Genomic DNA, 20,012 nt, shown 5'->3' with positions numbered 1-20,012 from the left:
AAGGCTAATACTGTAACAAGTGCTTTTGAACTTGTCCAGTAACATTTCCCTGTTGCTGTGTCCATATATAGCAGCATTACTCACGCCTGAAAATCTTGATGCAGCAATACTAACTTGTTTCCCTTCTGATGTCATAAATCTTTTGTCTATAAATATATATCTTATGTTAATGTAAAAGCTTAAGGCATGATGGTGTGGGCTGGTTGAAACTTAACCTGTGTTCTTCTAAGGCAGAGTCTTAAATGTGAAAGATGTAAGAAAGGAATGTTCAGCCTTATACTGAGCATGGTTTGTGCTCAGGTCATTAGGTCATTATGTCATATTTAATATTTTCATATATTGACCAAAACTGCCTGCTATAGGATTTTTTGTTCTGTCCAGCCAACCATCATAAAGCTGTTGCCTTGCTGTTTGTTTGACAGACAAGGTCTCACAATGCTCTTATCAGATGAAGTTAGTTACTAAGCAATGAATAGTGGTACAATTCTTAAAACAGGCAAGTTTTGGAACGCTGACTCAATTTGCAAAATTCTGTTTCAGCGGAACTTAGTCATATCATGACCCCCGGCCTGGTTGTGCCAGGTAAGCATTCACCACCAGGATCCCACAGGAGGATAAGCTTCAATCCACCTGTGACTGAGCCAAACAACACTACCCAGAATGTGAGTGAGAACAAGGAGAGACCGCAGCTGCCAATGCAAGTATCGACATCAGCACATGCACCTACATCATCGCCAGCATTGCCTTCGCGCCCACCTTCTGCTCCAGAACCTGCTCCTCGTCAGTCCCTCCCACCAAGAGTTCCAGTCAAAGCTAGTCCTCCTGTATTGACATTCTGTCATGGCAGCGTACAACAAGATAAAGAACCTGATCAGCAGCCTCACCCTTCATCTGATGATTGTCCCGAGCTCCTTCCGACTCGCCAATCTCAAGTTCCTTTGCACATAATGATCCAGCAAGCATTGTGTAGCCCTCGACCAGTCGTCACTGCAGCTGATGGTTCACATACAGCAAAGTCCTTGCTTTTTGAGACTGCCTTTGATGATGCTAATAAGAACCGGGCTTTGCAAGTCACCTTAGAGAAATTAAAATGGTGAGTGCATGTGTTATTTCACATGACCATTGTTTCAGTTTTGTGTACTTAGAGGTAAGTGCTTGTTAATGTTGGGTGATTAAACTTTGGGGAGAATAGATTAGAAATTTATATTGAAAATTAGTTGAGGCTAATGATCATAAACACCACTCTGGACCAGTTGAACTGTACTATACATTGTATGTAATTGTCCTTTCAATGAACTTGCTAAATTTCTGTGAGCACTGGTGTACCTTCAATCTTAGTTCGTGTGTTCTAATTAACACAATTAATTGTTCTAGTGGTTTGAATTGTGGGAGGGAGGTTATATTTGTAAACTGACCAGAGTTGATCAGAATATGGAAAGTGGTGGAAAATCCAATCAAGTTGAATGGTGCATCACAAATGCCTGGCTAGACCTTACTTGAGGTGAGAGCAAGTGCAATATAGCAGAGGTGAGAATTTCACTTAGTTATAGAAGACCTGTGTAGGTGTAGAGTTCTTGTGTACACTCCTACATCCGTGCTATATGATGAGCAGAAACAATGTTTGTGTTTGTGCTTAAGTTCTGTGAGCATCTTAGACACAAAAAATAGGTTAAGATTTGTGGGGAAAACATGGAGCTTGTGTCAGAATTCCTTGTAATGTATTAATTCAGTTCTCATTTTTGACCAGCATGGATGGTCCTTTGAAAAGAAATTGTGTTCTAATTCGTGCTGACATGCAAACCATTATATGTTAGACCCTGTGTATTTATGTTCCTTTAAAATTCATATTCATGACATTTGTGACTTTTGCTTCTGAAATTCTGTTTTCACTCTCCCATCCCAGAGGGTATTATCTCTGTATTATTGCCAAGTTCACATTCACTCTCAAGGTACCCCTATCCAAATTACACTTTTTTTGTGACCTTGCACAGTGGTAGTATCCCTGCTCTGGTCCTGTTGGTCCACATGACACAGAGGTGCACCATGACGTGTCCAAACGGGTTGATTTTAAAATATTTTCAGGTGTTACAAGTGGTAGTGTCCCTACTTCTGCCCAGGAAATATTATCATGTATTGGAAAAATTGGATTTAAAAACATTCCTTTAGCTGTTGAGAGATAGAGGCTATATGACACAGGATGAGAAACCTGTCAGATTCTCAGTCATTTATAGCACAGAAGATGACCATTCAGCCCATTATGTTTGTGCTGGTCAACAAAGAGCCAACTACACTAATCCCATTTTCCAGCTTTTATCCCACAGCCCTGAAGGGTATGCCAAAGCGAGTGGATATCTGAAGAACTGCTTTCTACATTATGATCGTTTCTGACTCAAAACACCCTTTCAGGCAGTGAGTTTCAAAATCTCACCACCCTCTGTGAAAATATTTCTTCTCAAGTTCTGTTGGCCTTCCATTTCCTATCTTAACTCTATCCCTGGTTATTGACCCCTCTACTAATGGAAAAATGCTTTCCTATCCACCCTAATAATGCCCTTCATAATCTTATGCACCTCAGTAGGATCATCTATCAAACTTCATTACTCCAAGTAAATCAATCCCAACCTATCCAGTCTCTCTTTGTAGCTCAAGCCATCCAGCTCAGGCAATATCCTGGTACATATCCTCTGCACCTTCTCTAAAACAGTCTCATTCCTCCTTATATTGTGGTGATCATTGCATGCAGCACTCTTTGTGGTCTAACCAGTATTTCTGTCAAAAGTATTCAATAGCGACTCCTGCTGGAAAATGGGCAAGAGTGACTCCTGAAAGCTTACAAACCAGGAGAATCAGCATGACCTGTGGAACACGAGTATTGTTTTCTTGCTCTTGTATTCCATGCCTCAGCTAGTAAAAGCAAGAATCTCATATGGTTTCTTAACTATCTTATCGACCTGCCCTTCAAAGATTTGTGCATATGCACACCAAGTCCCCTCTGGGTTTCAGTACTTGCCAGGGTCCTGTCGTCATTGTATAATCCCTTAGATTGTTAGCCCTCCTACGTTTCCAAGTTGATTTCAATTTGGCTCTACTGTGCCCACTCGACCAGTCTTGCTATCCTCCTATTTCTGACTATCCTTCTCATCCTAGTTATCACCCTACCAATTATACTGTCATCCATGAACTACTTGATCATGTTTCCTATAATTATCATTCATGTATATCACAAACAATAAGAACCCCAGCACTGGGCCTTGTGGAACTCCATTGGAAACTGACTTCTAGTCATAGATCCTTTCACTAACTACCCTTTACTTCCTGCCTCTGAGCCATTTTGGATCCAGTGTATCACTTTGGTTTGGATCACATGGGCACCTGCTTACTTAGAACCATAGACATGTACAGCAGGAAACAGAACCTTTGGTCCAACTCGTCCATGCCGACCAGATATCCTAACCTAATCTAGATCATTTGCCAGCACTTGGCCCATATCCCTCTGAACCCTTCCTATTCATGTACCCATCCAGGTACCTTTTTAATATTGTCATTGTACCAGCCTCCACCTCTACTACTGGCAGCTCATTACATACATGCGTGACCCTCTGTATGAAAATGTTGCCCCTTGGATCCCTTTTATATCTTTCCCCCCTCACTCTAAACTCATGCCTTCTAGTTCTAGACTCTGCCACCCCAGGGAAAAGACTGTCTATTAATCCTATTCATACCCCTCAGCCTCCGATGGTCCAGGGCCTATTCAGTCTCTCCCTGTAGCTCAAATCATCCAAACCTGGCAACATCCTTGTCAATCTTTTTGAACTCTTGCAAGTTTCACAACATCCTTCCGATAGGAAGGAGGTCAACTACAGCTATTAAAATTCGAAAAGTGTGACCCTGGAAAAGCACAGCAAGTTAGGCAGCATCTGAGGAGCAGGAGAGTTGACATTTTGGGCATGAGCCCTTCACCAGGAATGAAACATCGATTCTCCTGCTTCTGGATGCTGCCTGATCTGTGCTTTTCCAGCGACACGCTTTTCAATTTTGACTCTCCCGCATCTGCAGTCCTCAACTTCTCTCCATCTATTAAAAAATCTTGCTAATGTCTATGTAGATCACATCATTTCAACACTCCTGGCAAACTCTTCAAAATAAAAATCAAATTTGTCAAACATGACTCTTTAACAAATCCATGTCTTCCCACGTACAGAAATGTTCAGTCCCTCAGAATTTTTTCTCTTAACTTTCTCCATCACTGAGGTTAGACTGGTTGACCTGTAACTTCCTGGTCTGTCCCTCCTTTTTTAAAAAATAATATTAGCAGTCCTCTAGTACCTCATTGAGTCTTTCCTCACCTGTTTGTCCATCTCCAGCAGGGTGTGCTTAATGGCATTTGGTGGGGAACCTTGGGTAATTGTCCCCTCCTTGAATGATGGATTGCTCAATTTATGCTTTTCATCATTTGCTGCACTTTTACGAGTCCAAACTTGCACAACACAAAAAAATGAACTGAATATTTGAAATTCCTCGATCTACCCTGAGGTATTCATAGAGAACCCTTTCGGATTCCATATTTTTCCCTTCTCTAGCTTCACCTGGAGCTATTAATTCATGCTATGGTGTGGTTATCAGGTCATGCTGATTCTCCTAGTTTGTAAGCTTTCAAAAGTCACTCTTGTCCATTTTCCAGCAGGAGTCGCTATTGAATACTTAGGATAGAAATATGAACTAATTCTTACAGATGACTGGTAATGTCACTGGGTGAGTAATCCAGAGCCCCTTGCTAGTAACCTGGTAATTCCGGTTCAAATCTCACCACAGTAACTAGTAAAATTCAAATTGTTTATATACCTGGAATATGAAGCTAGCCTCTGTAATGGTGACATGAGACTGTCATTCTTGTTAAAAGCCCAGCTAATTTATTCATGTCCTTTAGAGAAGGCTATCTGGTCTGACCTATATATGACTCCAGATTTGCAGTAGTTGATCACATAATAGGTAATTGACTCTTAAATACCCTCAAATGACCTAAGAAGCCACTCCATTTGAGGGCAGCTAGGGAAAGCTACTTTTGCCAGCAATGCCTATATCCCATGAAAGAATTTTCTTAAATGCTCACAAGCTCAGAGCCCTAGAATTGTTCCACATTCTGTAGAACCTACTCTGACTAAAATTTGTCTACCCAAATGAGCATAAATTATAAATAAAAGCAACAAGTGCTAGAAATACTTGGTATCTGTGGGTGAAGAAAAGGAGCTTAGATGTTGAGCTACAAACATTTTTATACTGCAACTTTGAATCGAGGCAACTTATCAACATAGAACGAAGTCAATTAGCCTGTTCTGTCAGCATCAGCTCTAGATCTTAGACCCTTCAATTTAGCCACATTTCCCTGTGCCTTCCCATAAAATATTAAAATACAATTTATTGTATATACAATTCAATATAATGAATTCTGCTCCCTTTCTTGTTCTGGCAGGGAATACCTGAACAGTCTTCTATAATTTTTAAGTCTCACAATCTCTCCATCTGAGGGGACAGTTTCAAAGTTGCATCCTTCAGTTACTAGCTCATTGTTGACTGAAAGTGGTTTCCCCAATGATCTTATCAATCACAATTTTCAATACCTTTCATCAGATCTTGTCTTGATCTCTTGTTTTATTGAAAGTCTCAGTTTTCCCATCTGTTTTCATCTCAGTGAGCTTCTTCTCGCTCCATACTAAAGTAGGATGCACTATCCTAATTGCAGCTCAATCAAAACATTGTAGATTTAACATTCATCTTTACTGTGAACTTCATAACTCCTGTTTCTAAAAGCTAACAGTTTTATCAACTCGCTGTTCCATCTTAGAAACAGCAAACTTTGAGTTTAAAAAAGTATTTGGCCTATCGTACCATCTTCCTTTCCTGTGTTTTCCTGATAGGCCTGTAAATTCTGCTTTGTATTTAGCTAATCCCTATTTCAAAGTTACTATTGAATCTGCTTCCATTCCTGCTTCCAGACCGATTGATCTTGACTGTCATAACTGACTATATTAAAAAAAATTCTCAGCACACAGCTGATTGTTTTATGAACTATGGTAGATCTTCCTGCATTAACAGTCTTTTCCTCATATCCAGCCTATAAAATTCCTCCAAGTTTTCTTTGTAAGATTTCACTATTTGGTTTAGTATCCGTATTATTCTACATTGCAAGTTGGATGTTCTCATTTATCTGCACTGAATTTCATCTGCGCTCTCCCCGCCCCCATCTCTTTGTGCCCAAACTGAGAGTCTGTTCATGTCTCCCTGAAGTTGCCTGCAGTTCTAATCGCAGTTAAAGATCAATATTCTTGGAATAAAAACAAAATGATGGAAATACATGCTTTTGCTCAACATTCTTGAGTTGTCTTTATTTTAATTCTCTGTGGAGTATAATGTTTCCCACAGGAACCAGCAGAGTCTTTTATTAAACATCAAATCTGTTTCATATAACCTGATCACCCAGCCCCTCAGATGAGGAAACCACAGAGGACGAAGAGGAGGAAGAGGAGCACAGGCCCATGAAACAAGATTATCCACCACTAGTCTCATCAGTTGTCATCATTCCAGAGCTTGTGAGACAGGAAGACGATGTGAGTGACTCTGATGACGATGGTCCAGTTCTGTACAAGGATGACTATGATGAGGACGAGGAAGATGATCAATCCAGTATGTACTTACATTTATTAATTTAAAAAGTCTGTTAATCTGTTGTTCATCAAGGACGATTGGAAGCTACAATTGCACATGTGCAAGCGAGTTTGTACCAATCTCGTCCATTGAGTGTTAAATCTAGATGTTATTGTCTCTCCTTCTGTAACCCACAGTAATTTAGTATAATTAATTATCCCAGTACAGATATTAGCCTACTGTATATTTGCAGTGTTGTTGTTCATTTGGTTGAAATTTAGTTTCACTCTTTCTTTTCTCTGAAGGTTTAAAACATGCTCTAAAGTGCTTAGTTCTTTTGGAAGAACAGGAAAGTATTGCCTACTCTAAAATCTTATCCTAAATCTTATGTAGGTTCATTGGCCAATAAAGTAAAACGAAAAGACACTTTGGCCCTTAAGCTGAGCAACCGACCTACAAAGCAAGAACTTATAGAAAAGAACATCCTACCTCGTCAGTCTGATCAAGAAAGACTAGAAATTCGACAGCAGATTGGAACAGCACTCATCAGGTAGGGCATCCGAAAAGTGGATAGTAGATTTCTCAATCGCACATAGAATGTTGCATTGCCTCATTATTAAATAATTTGCTTGTTGATGTATGCTCCGTGTACACGGGTATTGTAGACATAGGATTTTACAGTAGTGAGTGAGCTTCCCTCTCTAATAGAGTTTGACCCTTGGTTCAGTTTCTAACGTCGTTGCCATCAAGTCAGTTGTAGGTTTGAGACCATGTCAGAGGTGGCATTTTTATAAAATTAAGGTCCTGTTTGCTCTAGGGTTGACCTAAAATTCTGGGACACTATTTGAAGAATTGCAGGCCACTTCCCATTGTCTAGACCAATACTTATCCCTCAAGCCATATCACATTTTTTTAATCACAATGCTGTTTGTGGGAGCTGTGTGCAACTTGACTGTTGTTTCTCTAGACTGCAATATTGACTTCATGTCAAAAGCACTTCATTGTCTATAAAGTATTTTCGAAAGGTGCAAATTTTTTTAAAAAATGTAGGTTGTGGATAATTCCTGAGTGTGGCAATCACGCTTGTGTTTGCTGTCAGTTTGTGTACGCGTGTTTGGATCGTGTCCAAGTCTTTTGACAGTTACTCCATTTGTATAGGTTATGTGTAGTCAATTCATACAGTTCTGGTTCACTGTCAGCCTGTTGATAGCTCAACAATAACCTTATATTGGATATACATTAGATGGTCTGGGAATAGGTTTTCCAAAACTGCTTCATTCAGACATATTGCATCTGACAATAACCTAGTACTACCCCCTCTTCCATTATGCTTCAACACTTAGGTTTCCCTTTCCAGAAGCTGCACTTAAGGCAGACGAGGTTTTATGCATATATACGTAGGTAAATTCCAGATGCCATGCAGCAATCAGTGGTAATCTGGTATGTTATTCCACCTATGATTTGACTTCCAGGTTTTGCTGAATTTGCTGGCTTCTGTGCAGGTAGTTCAGGCAGTTACAATTGAACACTGGTTAGAGGCAAAAAAAATACTGCAGATACTGGAATCCAAAGTAGACAGGCAGGATGCTGGAAGGACACAACAAGCCAGGCAGCATCAGGTGGCTGAGAAGGTGATGTTTCAGGTATAACCCTTCACGACCCTGGGTGGGTATAGGAGGAGCTGCAGATAAAGTGGGTGGTGAGGGTAGGATGATGAAGTGGGGATAGGTGAAAGACAGCGTAACAACATGGTTAGCCAGTAGCAGGAATGAATCCAGTAATTGGCAGGGAGGAGCGGAAGAGAGGGAGAGGGGCTGGGAAGGGTATCGGGAAGGGAGGTTATTTGAAATTGAAGAACTCAATGTTGAGTCTTCCAGGCTATAGGCTGCCCAGGCAGGAGATGAGGTGGTGTTCCTCCAATTTGCAGTTTGGTTCATTGTGGCAATGGAGGAGGCCAAGGATGGGCATGTCGGAAAGAGAATAGGGTGGGTAATTAAAATGGGCGGTGACTGGGTGGTCCGGTCAGCCCCTGAGGGCCTGTCTGAGATGCTCAGTAAACCGTTCCCTAAGTTTACATTTGGTTTCCCCGATGTAGAGAAGACCACATTGGGAGCACCTGATGCAGTAAATTAGGTTGGAAGAGAGGCAGGTAAACCTCTGTCTCACCTGGAAGGACTGTTCGGGGCCCTGAATGGAAGTGAGGGTGGGGGAGACCAAACGTAAATTTAGGGAACAGTTCACCAAGCATCTCAGCCGGGCCTGAAGGGGCTGACCGGACTCCTCAGTCACTGCCCATTTTAATACCCCTTCCCACTCCCATTCCGACATGACATTGCTTGGCCTCCTCCATTGCCACAACGTACCAAATCACAAATTGGAGGAAAAAACACACCTCATCTTCCGCCTGAGCAGCCTACAGCCTGGAGGACTCAAAATTGAGTTCTCCAATTTCAAATAACTTCCCTTCCCAGCCCTTCCCCTCCCTGCCACCAACCGGATCCACTCCTCCCATTGACCAACCCTGCCCCGCCACCCATTTTCTCTGCAGCTCCCCATACACCCACCCCCAGTCTTGAAGAAGGTTTCCACCCAAAATGTCGCCTTCTCTACCCCCTGATACTGACCGGCTTGCTGTGTTCTTCCAGCATCCTGTCTGTCTACAATTGAACGCTGAGTCAAGTTTAACGAGAGAAGTAAGTTCAGCATATGCATATCTTTGTGCGACACGGCCCTATCCTAAATTGTGTTGGGGTGATGGGACAAAGCTATTTCTCAGACCTTAAACATGCTTCACCTGTCACATGAAATAATTTATCCTTTTTCTATTTCATCAGGCGTCTGAGTCAAAGGCCAACTGCAGAAGAACTGGAGCAAAGGAATATCCTTAAAAGTCAGTGCACCTTTTATCCTCAGATCATAATTTAGTTCATATTGTTGTGAGAAGTAAGTAATATGGTTTTGCCCATCACTAGTTATTGTACATTTTTGCCACACTCTTCTTGAAACAGACTTTGCTGTTGGAGACATGTTGAAGGGATGGAAAGTAGTAATTTATGAAAATACAGACTGGGATATTTGTGTCACAATTGTGAAATATGTTATTTTGTAAATGTGAAAATGTTTTTGGTTAGCTGTGCAAAGCCATCCTCTCAAAAAAAAAAGTACTTTTCTTCGCCAGGTTCCACCACTATCCCTTTGTTCAGGGGAACACTATCCATTCCCTCTTGCTTTTCACCTGTCATTACTTCCAAAAGTCATTCCTTTGATTGTACTTCTTCCTCTTTCCCCATTCATGATGCTTACTACTGGAAATTCCTCTTTCTTATTGTAAAGCATGCTTGAGATTTCTTCTTGAGTAATGCTTTATAAAAGCAATTTGGTACTCATTGTAAAGTAACTTCCTGTATTTTTTACTTAACCAGTAGTGCATTTTCATTGTTTAAAAATGCAACTTTGGATTGGAACAGTTAAAGTTTCAGAAACCCACTTTCTTCAGACTATTCACTTCACCTTTTTTCTAAGTGTGTTGTCAGTACCTCATTATTTTTCTCTTGCATCCTATTGTTTTAATATTGAAGATAACTCTATGCCAGTTCAGTAGAAGGACAGGTAAGTCAGGCATACAAGCAGCAGCGTTTGTTTGGTTTAGTAACTTGCTGCCAATCTGTATACTGAGAAAACCTTGGCCCTTCTAATGTTATTGGATCATGTGTATTGATGTAAAAACTGTACAATTTTAACTTACAGATAAAGATGAGGAACAGCATGAGGCAGAAAAAAGAGAGATCAAGAGACGGCTTACCAGAAAGGTAGGTACTCAAGTGGACACTTTGTAATGTTTGTGAAAATCTGTTTTGTGAATTAATATTGGATTGCTGTCCTGGCCCTTGTTTATCTGATTTGAGTATAACACTGCTCTCAATGCTGCTTTAATACCCTGCATTGAGTTATGTGTAGAGCTTCTCATCCCATTCCTTCCTTGTGAATTTCTAAAATTTAAGAGTTTTACTGTTTATCATCCAATGGAATAATTTTGCTGAAAAATATTCCATTGCACGGTTAAATGAATATTCTTTTAACCAGGAGCCTTCAAAGCAAGTATAACCTGTTTTGTGACTGTTATCTTTGATTTCTTTAGCTCAGTCAAAGACCCACAGTGGCAGAGCTCCAAGCTAGAAAAATCTTGCGCTTCCACGAATATGTTGAAGTAACCGATGCCCATGACTATGATCGGCGTGCAGATAAACCATGGACTAAATTAACACCAGCAGATAAGGTGGGGAGGCATTGTCTCTAGGAATTGAGTTGGTTCAGATCATGGTTGAGTAACTGACTGCTTCCATGGAAAGGTACAGCACGGAAACTCACCCTTTAGTTGAACTCATCCATGCTGACCTAATCTAGTCCCATTTGACAGCACTTGGCCCATATCCCTCTAAACCCTAACTATTTATATACCCATCCAGAGGTCATAGAGATGTACAGCATGGAAACAGACCCTTCGGTCCAACCCGTCCATGCCGACCAGATATCCCAATCCAATCTAGACCCATCTGCCAGCACCCGGCCCATATTAATCCAAACCCTTCCTATTTCTATACCCATCCAAATGTCTCTTAAATGTTGCAATTGTACCAGCCACCACCACATCCTCTGGCAGCTCATTCCATACACATACCACCCTCTGCATGAAAAGGTTGCCCCTTAGGTCTTTTTTATATCTTTTCCCTCTCACCCTAAACCTTTGCCCTCTAGTTCTGGACTCCCCGACCCCCAGGGAAAAGACTTTGTCTATTTATCCTATCCATGCCCCTCATAATTTTGTAAACCTCTATAAGGTCACCCCTCAGCCTCCAACGCTCCAGGGAAAACAGCCCCAGCCTGTTCAGCCTCTCCCTATAGCTCAAACCCTCCAACCCTGCAACATCCTTGTAAATCTTTTCTGAACCCTTTCAAGTTTTGCAACATCTTTCCAATAGGAAGGAGACCAGAATTGCATGCAATATTCCAACAGTGGCCTAACCAATGTCCTGTACAGTCGCAACGTGACCTCCCACCTCCTGTACTCAACACTCTGTTCAATAAAGGAAAGCATACCAAATGCCGCCTTCACTATCCTATCTACCTGCGACTCCACTTTCAAGGAGCTATGAACCTGCACCTCAAGGCCTCTTTGTTCAGCAACACTCCCTAGGACCTTACCATTAAGTGTATAAATCCTGCTAAGATTTGCTTTCCCAAAATGCAGCACCTTGCATTTATCTGAATTAAGCTCCATGGAGTATTCCAAAAGTGGCTTAACCAACATCCTGTACAGCTGCAACATGACGTGCCCAACCCCTACACACAATGCTGTGGGTGGGCTGCTCTTTGGAGAATTGGTGCAGACTTGATGTACTGAAGGTTCTCTTTCTGCACTGTGCAGATTCTTCTATGATTCCATGACTAATGGGAAGTTTTCTCAAATGGCTAATGGGATGTTAATAAAGTTGCATACAATATCAGGAAGCAGACCCTCTGATCAAGCTGGTTTATACTATCCAGCCAGTGAGATACCTCCTCCCTCACCCCTCTTCACCGAACCAGCTTTTCCCATCTCTTCAGGAGCTTAACTACTTCACACTTAAAATATATTTATGCTAGTCGCCTCAAAAACAAGTGACAGCAAGTCCTACTTTCTTTCTACTCTCTAGATAGAGCTGTTTCTCTGAAATTTCGTATTGGTTTTATTAGCAAGTATACTTGCAGCCTCTATTTCTGGTCTTCCCACAGATATAAATAGTTTTTCTAAATCTCAAACCTTTCATAATTTTGAAGATCTCTATTCCAGCAGTGTCATCTTTGAGCATGTGGAATGTGTGATCAATTAACTTCCCATTTTCTTTTGGGTCAAGATATTACCCATTGTCTTATCGAGGTCGTCAAACTCTTAGGATATGTGAGTGATGTAGATCACTTCAGTTAAGAATAATTGCAAATACAGGATGGGGACTCTGCTCTTGCGGTATCAGCTCCTAACATTAGGGGGAGGTCTTTGTTACAAATTGCATATTGTAACCACTGTAGTGACTGGCATGTTTTGAACTGAATGGTTGAAGTGAACAATTATTCTGCCATCTTTTTGACTCAATAATTCAGAATTAAAATAAATTTTTATTTCACAACCTTTCTCTGTTGTTTCCTTTTACAGGCAGCAATACGAAAAGAGCTAAATGAATTCAAAAGTACAGAGATGGAGGTGCATGAAGAAAGCAGAATGTATACAAGGTAATCTTTTAACTCCAAAACTGATATCACTTACAGTTGCAATGCTTGGCTTAGAGCATCCATTAATTTTAAAATTTCCACCCAAGTGACCCTGGGTAGGAAGGGTGATGAATGGTGAATGTGCTGATATTAAGCCTCAAGAATCTTTCATGTTTAATTTTGTATGTGATAACCCAGTGTTTGCAGCAACTTTCCTTTGTTCCCCTGCACCAGAAATTTAGTTTTTCCACTCCTCTGCATTAACCATAACGTCCAGCTGCAACTGCTGTTGGTTATTGTTAGTAAGGACCATAGGAATAGTAATAGACTGTTCAGTTAGATCACAACTGGTCTGTATTTTAACTTCATCTACCCTCATTCACTCAATCCTTTATCACTTGTAACTAAACAAAGCTTTAGTTTTGAAGATGCTAATGGCCTGAGCATTCATAGCCCTCTGAGTGAAGAATTCCAAAGATTCATAATCTGCTGAGTGAAGACATTATTCTCATTTCTGCCTCAAGATAAGAGATTAGGTATTTAGCATGATCTTTAGACCTCAAACCTGTAGTTTCTTTAATAGATGTTTCTCTTTAGTTGTTTACAGTAAGACCATTTTAAGATAAAATTCATACAATTCACCTGCTGCTGGAACACACTATGGTACGTGTTCCTTATCTATCTGATCATTGTGAGCTAGCAACAGGAGGATGACATTTAGCCCTCCAATTTTGTTCCACCATTCAATAAGCTCATGGCTGGTCTAGATTTTGTATACTGTCTCTTGGTTTGACACCATGCCCTTCACAGTCTTGTCTAGAAAAAACCTCTATCTGTCACAGATTTAAATTTTCTAATGATCTTGTATCTACAGTGATTTGTTAGAGAACTCCACACTTCGACAAGCCTATGCATGAAGAAATTATTCCTAACTACTCTCCTGAATGCCTGGCTCTGGTTTAAGATTATATTCTCATCTCTGCCATTTTCTCACCCCTGCTTGCCTCTCAAGCACACATCCTTTACCCCCAGCCCAAAAACCTGGCCTGCCTGACCACCCATTCCCCAACCCCTGCCTCTCTCACTCTCTCTTCCCACCCCCGCCCCATCAGAATCTCAGAGAATTATCAGGGGTAAAGTTCCATTCTGTCCACCCTACTGATACTTTTAAGTATCATAAAATTCTCATCAAGTCATTCCTTCACCATCTGTATTTCAGCTTGGATGATGTAATTTTTCCTCGTTGTCCAACCGTCAGTGTTCTGATAAGATTCTAGTGAACACTGGCTGCAATTCTTCCAAAGTTAACATCCCTTTGCTAACTCAGTTCACAGCACTCTTTAGTTTGACTAGCCAGAATTTTATGACTGCAGCAAAACTTTCTCTGCTTTGTAATCCAGCCTGCTAGTTATAAAGACTAACATTCTGTTAGCCTTTTTAATTATATTTGTGCCGAATTGCTTTGTTTCAATGATCGGTGTATGTGAGCATCTGTCAATCTGATTGTTATATGTGACTCCAGCATCATCCTACATTCCCTACATGTGGGCATTTTAACAGGGAGCTCGCTAGTTCTCAGTGAGCTTAATCCTGGTTTGAGTATTCTGCTTTTATGCCAGCAGTATTAAACTAATCGCAGTCCCTTTGAATAACATTGCAAGCCAGTCAATTAAAGCTATCCCTTACTAGTTGTCTGTCAATATAAGACTGCGTGCTATAATTGACTATTCAATCACAGGGAAGAGAAGGACCTTGTGCCTATAAAGCACTTCTCATGTTCTCATAATTTTCCAGAATCAAACCAAGTTTAATCATTGTTAAAAGATAAGCAAACACCCTTGTGAACCACAGATAGATCCCACAAACAATAAGAAGCAAAATTGCCAAAAGTTTGTTTTTACTGAGGAATAAATGTTAGTCATGAAAGTGGGAAGATGTTCCTTCTCCTCTATGAACCTTAGAATCCCCTCCAGCTACCTTAGTGCTGTTGAGGCTCTGTTTAATGTCTCATCTAAAAGACAGCACTTTCAACAGTGCTGAACTCCCTCAGTACTGCTCTTGTGTTAGTGTACATAATGTGCTGTAAACCCAAGGAGGGTTTAATCTCTTAGCCTGACTCCCAAGTATATGCTACTAACTGAGTCAACGATGGAAGGAGAAAGAAGGTAGGATTGTGTTTGAACAAAATTGTTGGCCCATATTGTATTAACTCTTTTTTTTCTTTTCTCTGTAGGTTTCATCGACCATAAAAACATGTGCAGATGCAAATGGAAATCTAGCTACACAGTATGGAGATGAAGGCTGTCTCCTGAATACTGTACACGAAGCCGTGTTGTATTGTCAGTTGTGTACAATATATTCAATACACATTCGATGAACCTGGTGCCATGGGGAAAGAAATCAATACTTGATAATCGTATCATATGTAAATCATGCTCTCATTAATTAACAAATCCTTGAAATGGAGGTTCCCCTTGATCATATCTGTCTCTGCGCCTCCAGATTTATACAATACTGCGGCTGGTTGGAAATCGCAGTGCCAAAAAGACTTAAGAGCTGCTGGAATTGTGTGCTTGGGAGTGGTTGTATTTTTCTGTAAGCTTTTACTGGAACTGAGAAGCATGTGTCTGTGTATACAGACCAAGTTTGGACTCTTCCTCCTCCTCCTCCTCACCCTTTGTATCTTCCTTTTTTTAATAATGCACGCACTACAATGGCTTTGCTTGGTTTGGAGGTTACTCCAGGTCAATGTGACTTTTTTTTTGGTCTGAGAGTATTTGCCCCAGCTTTCCTTTTGTGCTTACCTTTGTGTCCACCGTCAGTTCCATAGCCTTTAACTGCTAGTTTCTCCAGTGGCAAAATGTGATTCCTGGAACAACTTCAACAGAGGAAAACCTTTACATGACTAGGTGTCTTTTTTAATGTGAGCAATGCCATATAAAAATCCATCTCTAGTCTATCTCTTTGAATGAAAAAATGCTGTTTTCACTGTAGCAGGGCTCTGTTGAAAGGAAAGCAATGTTGTACCTGGGGCCTTAACTTTCCATCCAAAAAGCGCACAGTTCTTTGGGAGGAAGAAAGTATCCCTTTGTACAGAGTCGGGCATTGGTTTGTACTGGACTACAAATTGGTGCCTGCATGGCAAATGCACCACCCTCAACTACTGTATAAAAATTTGATTTAGATTAAGTCAGTATGTGTACATTTGTCTTCCTGTTTAAATATTGAATAAAAGTATTATGTGACACTTTTCTTAAAAAAAAAGTAATCAGAATACACAACACTAATTGAGATAATTTCTTTCTCAACCAAACTGTACAAATATGTATTTGTTTTAAGTTCCATCTCCCAGACCTTTTTAAGTAGCCTTGCAATTCGTAATGAATCTCTTCCTGTTCTTGTGGTCAATTGGTACACAATAGGTAGAAGAGATCAGAATTTGTTAGAATTTTTATTCTATTTTTTCCTCTGGTATTTTCCCTCATTAACAAGCAATAGACTTTTGTATTTTATGTTCTTAATCTATTTGGACAGCTCAGTAAATTCATTGTGCTTCTTGGTTGAATATGCTGACTGGGTGGAAGGGTTTGTTGTTCTCAAGTATGAGGCACTTTCTGTGTTTTTATTTGTAATATTCAGACTCCAGTTGGCATTAATGCAAGACTCTTGCATGCAAAGTGGAACTGCCTTAATTGATTGCACTCTTAGTAATCATTTTACTGGCGAATTCTTCATAATATCCAATCCTGATGTATGCTGTGGTAACTATTTGTTCTTAGCTGGGTTTTAACATGGGTAGGGCACAAAGTCAAAACATTTGCCACAGCATTAAATTGATGGGCAGGTTAGGCATGTTGGCATTGAGGAATTGCTCAATTCCTGAAGGCAGCAAACTTGTCAGACTGCAGTGTAAACCAATAGAACCAGACCTGTTGTCATGCATTACAGTTCTTGTATCTCTTCTGTTTTCTGTCCAGAACAGTCCATTAAAGGTAAGGAGAAACTGGGGAGAAGTAGTAAATTGTGGAAAGCATAAACGTTTTGGCTCATTTGATGTTGTGAGCCTTAGCATTTGTTTGTGCTGCATGTCATTAATGCTTAATAGGGTCAATAATACACAAAAGAATCTGCTTCCTTGAGATGTTGATTGGGCTCCCTAGCAGATTCATTCTTAATACACCAGTTGGTGTTGTGCTGAGGCATACAGGTTGGGCAGATCCCTGGTTTGGTCTTTATTCTGTGTCCTTTTAACCAATATCGGTCAGGATAACTTGGGCACTGTTATCTTTGGCCCTGTGCTGAAGAGGAAAATCAGGCAAGGCTCCCACTCCTGATCACTATCTGCTAAATTTTGCTGGGAAGTGCACAAGTAGGACAGGGCCATACTTTGGTCATTTAAGAGCCTGCCAAAGCTCTTGCTAGGTTTGCACTTGAAGAATAGCCAAATTGGGGGGTGGTAGTTTGAGGATTTCAGGTAACCTCCTACATGAGTCAATGACTACAGGGAGAAAGGAGGGTGTATGAAAAATATTAACAGGGCAAGGAAATAAGGGTGCTATTACACACTGGAATTTTCGGGCATTCTAAACTGCTAAGAATCTAATTTAGTGTTTTGCTTTTGCTTAAACCACATACAATGTGGCAGGGATTAAGAACCCTATTCCCCCATTTTTTATTGCACATGTATGTAATATTTTAGAAAAGTATATGAATACATTTTTTGTAAAGTTTTGGGTATTTTAAAATAGTCTTCCTTCTACCTTTCCCCCCCAATCCTGGTTCAGCTTGAGAGTTTACTTGTTGAATCCACATCATAGTGGTGCTGTTTTTAAGTCTGAGGGGATCAGCCTTTTTAGATGGTCCAGTGACTATTATTGTCCCCCAAAGGTTGCTCTGAACCAATAAAGTGCATCTGAACCAAGAGGCAGATTAAAAAGAGATTGTTTAAAAATCCAGCCTCCACTAGCATTTATTCTTTCTAAACAAAAGACAGAAATTAAATTTTTTGCAGTCTGTATAGTTGTATGTACATTTTCATGAGTTGTAAATAATTGAACAGTTACTGTTGCTCTTATAATATTGGTGTATTTTGTTCTCATTCAGTGCTGCTTTCTTTTATTAAAAAAAAATCCTATTTGGTTGTAAATTGATTGAGTTTCTTTTTAAATTATTGATCTTGCACAAAAGTCTTCTGATGCAGTCTAGTCACTTTGTGTCCTCCAAAGGACTTGCTGAGCAAATCATTTTCAGCAAGATAGGTCAGGCGAAGTGTAATCTGCAGCAGAAACCAACAGGTACTGTGAATGGAAAACATGTGGGTCTGTCCTGATGTCAAAACTGGGTTGAATCTAATGTCCATCTCTTCCAAAGTTGTCACGTGAATTATACCTTCAAAATGACTCTTTAGTCCAGAAATTGTGGAATCACATCTTCAAAAATGAAAGTTTTCAGTTAAATATTATTTCTGGCATGCAAACCGTCATATCAATGGATTGAAGGGAAGACACCAAGGAAGCACAGATGTCTGAGTTTCTCAACTGACAATGAGCCCCTGTATGCTACACTTTTACAATCATTAATCGTCGGGAGTTAGTTTAAGTTAGTTCCATTCATGTAGAGTCCCATCAACTGCAGTGGGACCAATGGGGTTAATGCAGACATATTCAGGTAGATTAATACCATTATCCTGCCTGCGTTTTTCGAAGGTCTCATTATCTACTGAAGATTTTTTCCAATCCTCAATAAGCCATAAATATCACTTCGACTTAATACATTTCTCGAGAATAAGATATTTTTGGGTGCCTTAGTCATTTACAAAATGTGTTAATTGGATTAAAGTTCAGTTACCAGCATTCCTACTGACTCAATCACAGCTTTTTTTGTTGACGTGTGCTGACCTAGATTAAACTAAGATTTTGCTATGTTTAACTTGGATAGTGCAGTAGTAGCAAAGAGTTGTTGTTAAAGCAGACCTGGGATTGTATGTTCATTCTTTTATAAATGTAAACCTGAGAGAACCCAGCAAAATGGGCAACTGACCACATTTTGCATTAGGTAAAAATACTTTTTGAGATGTAGCATCTCTGCTTCCTAAAATTGCAAGTTCTTAATTCAAACAGATCTGATTGACTGACTGGCACAGAACTGAGGTTATATTCATTAGTTGTGTAGGTTTGATTTTTTTTCTTCTCTTTGAAATGTCCAGTGTAATTCAAAATTGGGAAAGTCTGTAAAGGGGAGTAAGAATCTTTGCAAATCAGCCAGACTGTTCATGAACAGGAGACCAAGTGTCTTTAATTTTATTCAGCTTTCATCCCCTTGCCTTTGTGCCACCACATTGCTCTGCCAATCTTTGCTGCATTGTGAATAATTAGGTGAAATGTGTACATGGGATATGGGTGTGACATACTGTTGCTTATCTTTAAATTTAGATTTAAACCCCAAACACCCCTTCCTCAACCAAAAGGACCAGTGAGGTGTTCTTTCATGGTTTGCATGAGAGTAACCAAACTTTGCCTTGATAACGAGAGAATCTTTTGATCTCTGTTTATTAACTGGGTGCTAATTTCTGTTATTATGTGAAGCCCGTATTCTTACATAGCCATAGATAGATGTCCAAGTCAGAGCACCCTAGTCAATCCTAAGCCTAGGCACAGCAGAATTCTCCAGGTTTTAATAGTTTGTACGGAGGCAGCTGTCCTCATCTTGACTGTGCAGGGGAGAGAAAAATCGATGAACCAGGATCCTAAATCCTGAATAATATCCAGAGAGTCGTACTGGGTAATGTGTGTGAATGTGATTGGCTGACCTGACACCCTCTAATGTTGTCACCGTCTGAGACTCGCTGTCTTGGCCAAACTGGCTACTGAGCTGAATTATCGAGAATAGTTTGGACCCATGGAACCAACATGCTTGAGAATCAATGCCAGCAGGAAAAGAAGGGAAAGCGTTTTTTTTTAAATCAGGTGTTGCAGGCAGACATGCATCAATAACTGATAAGAAAATAACTCCGGTTTTAATTCTGATGTGTTGCTTGCTCCCAGTCTGGAGATCAGGGGACTGTCCTGTGTCGGAAAGTGTTTACATGCCATTTAATTGGCATGTTAATTGCATTGTATGTGGTG

General features: G+C 40.2%; 1 protein-coding gene across 9 annotated transcripts in view; it reads left to right on the top strand.

The window, feature by feature from the left end:
- Positions 1-18,038, top strand: part of LOC140453534 (phosphatase and actin regulator 4-like) — a 180,996-nt gene extending 162,958 nt beyond the window's left edge. For all 9 annotated transcript variants that reach the window (XM_072548289.1, XM_072548290.1, XM_072548293.1 and 6 more), the window contains 8 exons: positions 541-1,093; positions 6,479-6,681; positions 7,036-7,192; positions 9,477-9,532; positions 10,390-10,451; positions 10,781-10,918; positions 12,833-12,909; positions 15,122-18,038. In XM_072548289.1, the coding sequence (XP_072404390.1) occupies positions 541-1,093; positions 6,479-6,681; positions 7,036-7,192; positions 9,477-9,532; positions 10,390-10,451; positions 10,781-10,918; positions 12,833-12,909; positions 15,122-15,137 (1,262 nt within the window). In that variant the 3' untranslated portion in view covers positions 15,138-18,038. The remainder of the gene's footprint in view (positions 1-540; positions 1,094-6,478; positions 6,682-7,035; positions 7,193-9,476; positions 9,533-10,389; positions 10,452-10,780; positions 10,919-12,832; positions 12,910-15,121) is intronic.
- Positions 18,039-20,012: the final 1,974 nt, after the last annotated feature.

The sequence above is a fragment of the Chiloscyllium punctatum genome, chromosome 27 (genome assembly GCF_047496795.1).
Source record: "Chiloscyllium punctatum isolate Juve2018m chromosome 27, sChiPun1.3, whole genome shotgun sequence".
Lineage (NCBI taxonomy): Eukaryota > Metazoa > Chordata > Chondrichthyes > Orectolobiformes > Hemiscylliidae > Chiloscyllium > Chiloscyllium punctatum.
The sequence above is the reverse complement of the archived record's forward strand: the minus strand, read 5'-3'. Positions and strand labels throughout refer to the sequence as shown.